Source organism: Benincasa hispida, chromosome 1 (assembly GCF_009727055.1).
Source record: "Benincasa hispida cultivar B227 chromosome 1, ASM972705v1, whole genome shotgun sequence".
Taxonomy (NCBI): domain Eukaryota; kingdom Viridiplantae; phylum Streptophyta; class Magnoliopsida; order Cucurbitales; family Cucurbitaceae; genus Benincasa; species Benincasa hispida.
Window position 1 is genome coordinate 72,254,405 of NC_052349.1, and position 9,236 is coordinate 72,263,640.

Genomic DNA, 9,236 nt, shown 5'->3' on the forward strand with positions numbered 1-9,236 from the left:
TTCTTTCTATTCATGTCAAAATGGAATCTATTTTTGATGTGATGCTAATGTTTATAATATCAACAATATTTCAACATTGACTTACATTAGATCATTACGAATTTTATTAAAAAGATTTAGGTATATTTATGAGAATAATAATATGAACAGGTAAAGTTATGATAATAGGCATAGTTAAAATCAATTTGTGTATAACTTACTAAATAAATACACAAATTGTGGTCTCAAAAGCCAAAATAATCTTAACTTAAATATAATTTACTAATACTCTCTTATTTGAAGTTGGAGGTTCCATTCTCCTTCCTTGTAATTGTCGTACTAAAAGAAATTAATATCTCAAAGGTTGGTGTTTCGATCGCATATCTCACAATTAATTTATTCAAACAAAAAAAAAATGAAACATGTACTTCTACTAGTTGTAATTAAAAAGCGTCATTTAATAATGATATCGAATTCAAATATATTATATATATATATATATATATATGGAAAGAAAAACCATATCGTGAATTATATACATGGGGTAATTATTCTTGAAGACAATTTTCTCGTAGGAGTAATGGTATAATGAAAATATTTTACCTATTCTAGAAAAAAAAATCTCTAATTCCGAAATTGATAGTACAAATTTATATTAATTGAGTTAGGAGGTTAGTAAATTGAAAAATATGTTTTTTAAATATTAAGATTTGAAAATCTAAACAATGTAAGGAAACATTTTAACACAATTTATGAAACATTATTTTTTCCCTTGAGATATTCAGGTTTGTTTTTTTTTTTTTTTTATTTAAATGGAAATTATATTAGAATTTTACTCACTAAATGATATAATTTTTTTAAAAAGTCCATTTTATTTGGTTGAAATTATAATTAAAAGAAGATAATGAAAGATAATTATTCCGTGTTGAGAATTCAATCTACAAGGATCTTTCTAAGGAAGTCACTAATTTTGTAAAATTAGGTCGAAAGTGAGAACCATGGTTTAATGTCATTTTCAGGCCACTCCCTGACCAATTCAATCTATAAATCATCTTTAAATCTATGAATTAAATAAAAAGTATACATACAAATATAAAGATTTCATTGTTGATTTGAAGACCACTCCCTATATATTTTTCTTAGTTTGTTTGCTTCTATGTATCCTAAAAAAATAGTTGGAATATGCAAAAAAAAATTGTATTTTAAAAAAATATTGTCTGAAAGAAAAAAAATAAAGAAACAGTTAGAAAGAAAAGCTAATTAAATTTGAAATATTTGAAAAAAAAAAAAAAAATAACCGAAGGCATAAATGGTAATTATGGCGTATTCAATGGGTAATTCAAAATGGTTAAGATTCAATTTAGTTTTAAGCCTAAATCGTTTCAGTCAACAAAAATCACTTTGAATCCCTAATTTCCATGACAAATCTTTTGCCAAGTCCGCACCAGTCTCATTCTCTCCCGCTCCATTGGATCTCTCACTCCCTTCAATCTCCACATGCCACGTGTCCCTACCTTATAAGCCCGATTTTTGCGGCGCCTCGTGAAAATATCTCCCCCACCGGAATCCCAACTTCCCAGCCACGCGGCGGCGCGTGTATGAAACTTCCCCTTCTATTTGAAATAAAATAATACGGATTTGTTTTTTTTGGCTTGGAAGTTGGGTTTTAGACCGGGTTTATTTGAAATACGGGTGTTAGGGATCCTATAAAACAGGGGAATTTGGTTATTCCCTGAGCTTTTCTTCCCTGTGTTATCTCTTCAAATCACTCTCCTTCTTCTTCACTCTCTCATTTTCTTTCCTTCTCATTTTCCCGGAAAATTCACTGAGAAAATTTACAGAAACACTTTTGAAACAGAGTAAGTGGGTATAGAGAAACAAAGCTTTGTCTCTCTCTCTCCCCCTTTCCCTCAAAGATACAAAATCGATTCGAGGCATTTATTCCTCACTTCTTTCTCTTAAAGCTGCTCTTATAAACTTTTCTTTTCATTTCTTTTCTATCTCACACTCTCTAATTTTTCCCAGAAATTTTCCCTTTTCCCTTTTTTCCTCCTTCAATGAACGGTTCTGAGCTTCCCACATTCACTATTAGATTTTTTCGAATTCTTTCTCTCTAGCGTTTACATCTTCATCTTTTTGTGGAATTTTTCTTTTGGGTTCAGTCAAGCTTTTTGGTTCTGATGATTATTATAACCACAAACCAAGAAACCCATCAGTGGAGAGAGGTCACTGATTAATTTCCCTTTCTCTCCCATTTCAGCTTCTCTTTGACGTGTTCTTCCATTTTTACCTTTAACATTCTCTTTATTCTCCTCGTGTGCCTCTAGTCCTTTAAGGGAATCTTCTTCCTTCCTTTTTCCTTTTCTTCCCCATCTCTATATTTTACTCTCTGCCTTCTACATTTCGCTTTCAATGGTAGCTCTGAGATTCTGACAGGGGAAAGAAAATTTTTCTGCTCTGTTTTTTCTCTCTCTCATGGAACAAATGGATTTGTTCTCTAATCTTGTTGTACCTCCGATCAAGTACACTGAACATCGAAACCAAACTAAGCTCGTCTCTCCGCCATTAATGGGGCCTAAGGTCGTGAGGATTTCTGTAACTGACGCTGATGCTACTGACTCTTCCAGTGATGAAGAAAAAGAAGAATACCCCTGTCGGCGTGTCAAAAAATTCGTTAACGAGATTACAATCGAGGCCTCCTCGACAGGGAGAAGTAGCCGCAAGAAGTCCACCGGCGGGAAATCGAAGTTTCCGACAGTTAATCGAGGTTCATTGAAGCAGATGCCGGCGGGAAGTAGAAAATTTCGCGGCGTACGGCAACGGCCATGGGGAAAATGGGCGGCTGAGATTAGAGATCCTTCTCGACGTGTACGGGTATGGTTAGGCACCTACAATACGGCCGAAGAAGCTGCTATGGTCTATGATAACGCTGCCATTCAACTCCGTGGACCCACCGCCTTGACAAATTTCACTCCACCGCCGGTAAAGTCCTCACCAGAAACCGCCACTGCGGTGAGCTCTGGCTATGTCTCCACCGAGGAGTCCAACGACAACCTCTCCTCTCCGACTTCCGTTCTCCGTTGCCCGTCGCCGTCGGCACACGATGCCGTATCCGAAAAAATATCAGCAACAACCGGAAAAGAAATCCGCCGAGACGAATCGGAGAAATTTTCGGATTTCTCGTTCCATTCGAACTGTGATACGATTTTCCCGAATGATATCTTCGACTTCCAACCGCCGGTTCCGTCTCCGTTCGACGAAACGTGCTTCAACGACGCCGTTTTGAAAGGCGATTACGGCAGTAGTATGTTTATTAACCCGGGTGACGATTTCGGGTACGGGTTCGGTTTCGGGTTTTCCACGTGGCATATGGTTGAAGATTCCTTCCAAGACTTTAGCGACATATTCGGGTCGGACCCTCTCCTTGCTCTTTGAGATTTTATTTTTATTTTTATTTTCTTTTTTTAATAGGCCGAGTTTTCGGCAATTTTGTGATTGTCAGATTTTTCCTTTTTTTTTTTTCTTCTTTTAAATATTTAGTTTTTTTTTTCACTCGTAAATTTTGGGGTCTGTAATTTGTTATTTGTCGATGATGTGTATCAAAAATGGAATGGTCTCTTCCGTCACAGTAACGGTGACGGACAAATTTTGTGTACGTGTTCTTTTTGTAAGCTCTTTTCCCTTTTAACGGACTGGCACGTGACACGCACATTTAAAAAAAATATATAAAAAAGCCTGTGGAAGTGATTTGCCTAACACGTGCAAGAGAGGGTACACGTGCGACGTGGTGCCGTCGTCAAATTGCCGAATGTCATCCACCAACTAATTAAAATATTACTATTCATTGAGAGCATAAAATTATTATTGTGTTTTTTTAAAAAAATCGAATTATATAAGATAATTTAACTTCTATGCATATACATTTCGCGTTATTTAAATTTTTATTGAATTTTAGGAGGGCAGAGATGTCTTTTCGTAAAGGAGTCAACGAGCAAGTAGTGGTGCACACAAAAATATCTCACTCAGGTGTGGGTGTTTGTTTCTAACTTTTTCTTAAAAATATATTCCATTTTCAATTTACTTTTTTATTGTACGCTACATTAATAATTAATTTTGATTTATTTTGTATTTTTGAGAGTCGGAAAAAGCAATTTTTAATTTTCAATTTAACATTGATTTTGTATATCTAGTATTATTTTCACACATATTTTTAAATGGATATAATTTCAACAAAAAGAAAAAAAATGAAATAATTTAACAAAAATAGCACTAACCAAAGTAAATTTACAGAAGATCATCCTAAAGAAAAATATTTATATCCCTTATCAATTTAAACCTTGATTTCATCTAAATTTATGGTTTAAATTGATACAATCATAAAAGTTTAGGGTCTAAAATTGATACAATTATTCATTTGAGAAAAAAATTAATACAACTCTTAAAATTTAGGGTTTAAATTGATACCACTATATGGATTTCTGTATTTTAATATTTACACATTTCTATTTTATCATAAAAAATCATTAAAAAAAAGTAATAAATATTGTAAAAGCATATAAGGTATTTTTGTAAAACTACGTCATTAATATTTTCGTTGGCATCAATATATTAAACTTTGAACCATCAACTTCATTTAATCACCATACATTTTGAATTTTATTTCATTTTACCCTCTCTATATCTTGAATGAAACTTTACATTCAAACTTTAAGAGTAATTTTAAAATCTAAACTTTTGAAAGTATATCAATTTACCTTTTCTTTCATTTGAAAAAAAAAACATCATGTGAGATTTATAATGAACTCAAACTTTCATAATTGAATGAATTAAAACTCTCAATTAGAGTTTTCTTTGAGAATCATTCAAGTATCAAATCTTAATTGTCCATTTTGTAAGATTAACATGTGAGAAACATGGATGATTGTTAAAGGTGTTATCATAAAACGCAAAATAGAAGAATTAATATTCAAAATGATATTTTAACCCATTATTTATCATGTGGGATTGGGACCTACTATTTTCACTTATTTTTACAGTTTACTCCAAAAAGAAGGTAACAGAGATTCTAACTTTTTCTATTTCTCATTCCATGAAAGCTAAAGTATTTAATAGAAAATGACATTCATTTAGGGAAAGTTTATTATAAAGTCAAAACAGAAATTGATATTTCACTATTCCATAATTGCCGTCGTTTTGATTTGATTTTTATTCCATTTCAACCCCAAACTTAATTATTTGATTTTGATTCTCTCTCACGTTCGTTATTTTTTTTTTGTTAAAAGTAATTTTTAAACGAACAATTTTTTAAAAAGTTATTTTCAACAAACCACAAGAAAACATTTAAGAATATAATCAAAAGTAGAAGTGAACATGATAGACCGAAAAGCTAAGTCGATCGATCAGAAGATGAGTGGAGTCGATCGACGTTGGATTGAAAAAATTTTTAAAAAAAGAAAAATCCGACTGAACCGAACAACCGACCAAAATTGACCGATCGATCGACATTTACTCTTCGATGATCGAGGTCGGTTCGAACATTTACTAAACTGCGACCATTGTCGGTTCGATGACGATTTGGCCGAAATGTCGACTTCGACCAGTCGATGGGCGATGCTCAACCCTAATCAAAAGTGTTTTGAAAATGCTAAAAATACATAAAAAGTAATTTAAAGCACTTTTAAAAAAAAAAGTATTTAATTCGTTTTTTATGGCCAAAAGCATTCATGTTAAAGATGTTAGGAACGTTTCTCATCCAAGTATTCTCACAAAAAAATTGTTTTGATGTCTAATTTTACATTTGGTGCTTCGCTAACAAAAATATTTAACAAATTCTAATTTTAATATTTTAAATGCTTATTTGATTTATTCTAACTCGATATTTATAAAAAAAATTAAAATTGTTTCAAAAAAGTAAGTTGTAATAAAACACTTGTAGCTAATTCAAACCAATCTTATGGTAACATTTGAACACATAATCAAAACTGTTTTTGAGAATTTTAAAAAATGCTTAAAAGGTAAATTAAACAGCTTTAAAAAGAAATGTTTACCTTTTTTATGGCCAAAAGTATTTATATTAAAGATGTAGTTAGATATACTCAAGAAACAAATAGAAAAAAAAAAAAAAAAAGGAAAAAGATATAGTTAATATTGCATTTAATATATGTACTTTAAATGAAGTACAAGTGACAACATTTAATTACTCGCCAAAGTGAATTTGACTTAATTAGTGATATTGGTATGTCGGATCGGATAAAAAACACTTAATTACTCATTTCACATTTAGGTAAAAAGTAAGTGTTAACAAATTATTTGTGACGTCTAGTTTTTAAATCTTAACCTTTTTCAAAGTTATATAATAATAATTATTATATGACTTCAACATTTTTTTGGTATAAAATATGGTGGTGGAGGGAATCAATATTTTGATTTGATTATCAATAATACAAATTTTATATCACTTGAAATAGGTTCATGTAGGCGAAATTTTCTTATGTGAATAAAAGATATATTTTCCCATATTAAACATATAGCTCAAAGAGAATTATTCCTAGTATTTATTATCGACTAATTCTAAATCATGTTAAGAAATGTGAAAACAATTTACAATATAGAAATTATTGGTTAACTATTATTTTAGTATTTGTATTTGTGAATATGTTTTAACTCTTGCACTTTTAAATGTCAAAGTTTAGTCTACGTAACTCTAATAAATCTTAATATTGTTGAGGTTGACGCCTTAAATTTCGTAGTTTGTAAATTACTGGTATAAAAATTATTTATTTAATAAAATAAAGTGTGATTTTATTTGATATTTATTTTGCATTAACCTAAATCCAATTAACTAAGATCCAAGGTTATTTCATGTAACTTAAACATGTATATAGTTGACATACAAGTGGATCATGTTTAAGTAATAATCTGGATGCTCTGTAGTATATAGATAAGGCTGGGTACCTCATCCTAGTCACACTATAGATACGACCCACTTTGTAATTGTTACAATAGTCGTAAAGTGTTACAAATGATCTAATCTTGAGAACATTCTGGATGTTGCTAGCATTTTTTTCTTTCTGTGTTTCTTGTCTTAGAGTGAGCAATAATATAGATGGCCAATATCTTACTCGTGTTGCTATAGATTTATGAAAGCCTACTAGTCCGTTTTTATTCCTCTTTATCGTTGATTCTATTTGCTTTTTTGATATCGATTTCCCTCCTAGGGTATCCTCTCTGTTTTGAGAGGGAAAAACAACTGATAAGTATGTGTTAAAGATTAAAAACTTTATGGTTCGAGTCTCTTATCTTCATTATACTAAAAAGAGACGAATATTGCTAAATTTTATATAGAAAAGTTAACACAAAACTAATAGTATGAATTAATCTTAAAACTTATCGAAAGTGTAGAGACTAGAATTAGACATATAAAAATATACAGATTAAAATTAGTGGGTCCAACACACACTCACGCGCGCACACATACAAAAAGATTACACTCTCTCTAAATATGAGCATGACACACACGCACACAAGATCTAAAAAAAAAAATAAAAAGAGCCTACATGAACAACCTCAATAGAAGTCCTAATCCACTTAGAACAACAGAAAAATATCAAACCATACAACCCGATTAACCATCTAAAAATGTTACAAAGTAGTCCTATAAACACAAAAATTGCACTCTCTCTGAATATGAGCTTGTACTAAATTATACCAATTCAAAACAATAATGAGTTTATTTTTAAAAATAAGTAAAGAAAAATAACAAAATAAAAGTCTAGATGTTGAAAAGAAAATGGTATTAGAAGACATGCATAGTTCTATGAAGTGATCACAACGGGACGAGCAAAGTCGGAGATGTACTTCTCATCCCTATCCCTACTCCATTCCTAATTTTGGAGAGTCGGAGTTTGAAATTGGGTCATAGTGAGAAAAAGTCCACATTTTTTATTTTTATTTTATTTATTTATTTTATTTAAAATCAATTAAATTGATATTGTATATTAAAATTGTAAACGTATTATGTAACAAGTTAACATTATTATTTTATTAGTTATTTATATGGATAATTTAAAAAATTAATATTTTATTGTAAATTTAAAAAACAAATTAAAAGTTTTATAATATGAAGTTATTTTTTTTAAAAAAAAAATTAGGAAGGATAATACTCGATCAGTATTTTAGGATTGTTTTCAAACATAGAAAAATGAATCAACTTATTTACAAATATAGCAAAATGCCACAATGTATTGTGAGACACTAACATTGATAGATACTATAAGTGTCTATCACTGTTACACAATAATATTTTGCTATATTTAAAAATATTTTTAACAATTTTGACGTGTGTATATATATATATATTAGAAAAATGATAAAAAAAATATTCGGGGATCCCTGTCCCCATTTAATTTCCAACTGAAGATTCAATTTAAATTCTCGGATTGAATCCTATATCCAATTAAACTTGGGATTTCCCATCTCGATTGGACACCGTGGGGACTCAATCTCGCAATGAACCTTTACATCTCTTTCTATTTCAAAATCAATTAGCAACGAGAGGTATCGTGTAACTAGCTATCTTATAAAGAGTTAACGATTATGATTTTGTTGATTTTTCAATCTGAATCCCCAAATAAAATGGTGTATTTTGAAGGGAATACAGGCCTGGAAAAAGAAAAATGGGAGAAGATGGGCGGCAGGATTTGGCATATAGATGAATATACATAGCGCATAGGTAGCACTAGCAGCGGCTATCACCCTGCAAATCCAATCAAATTCTCTTATGCCTTTCTTCAGCTCTCCCTCTAAAAATAGCCTTTTTCCCTCTACCCCCTAATTGTTGGCTTGCTTGGTCATTCTCCTAGCCACCTTCAATTTCTATTCATTGGATTCTACATAAAACTATATATATATATATATATATATTTTTTATTTTTAAAAAGACTATAATAAAGACATTTTGAAGGAGGGGTTCCAGTTTTGTACGCTATTAGGCCAATTTTATGGTCAAACAAGGAAAACTCGTCCCTTAGATGAAAGAATACTCTCAAAAGAAGACAAGTTTTGTGATATTAAAAAACTTCTATTAAAACTTTAAAATGTTACTTATAGTCTTACAAGGAAATAATAAGATTAACTAATTAAACCCTGATTAATTGAAATTAACAACCGAACAAATATTAAATTCAAATATAATAATTATCCTTTATTTCTCCTCATTATATTTTCTGCATTTTAACGAGTTTCTAAGTTATTAATTT

At 30.6% G+C, this 9,236-nt stretch overlaps 1 protein-coding gene across 1 annotated transcript; it reads left to right on the plus strand.

The window, feature by feature from the left end:
- The first annotated feature begins 1,514 nt into the window (after nt 1-1,514).
- On the plus strand, nt 1,515-3,707 carry LOC120091044 (ethylene-responsive transcription factor CRF1-like). Its single transcript, XM_039048848.1, has one exon. It carries the CDS (start codon nt 2,455-2,457, stop codon nt 3,412-3,414), a length of 960 nt encoding a protein of 319 aa, XP_038904776.1. The 5' UTR covers nt 1,515-2,454; the 3' UTR covers nt 3,415-3,707.
- The last annotated feature ends 5,529 nt before the right edge of the window (nt 3,708-9,236 follow it).

Bases quoted from the DNA above. Each gene is read 5' to 3' on its own strand.
- LOC120091044 (XM_039048848.1), top strand. From the start codon at position 2,455: ATGGAACAAATGGATTTGTTCTCTAATCTTGTTGTACCTCCGATCAAG.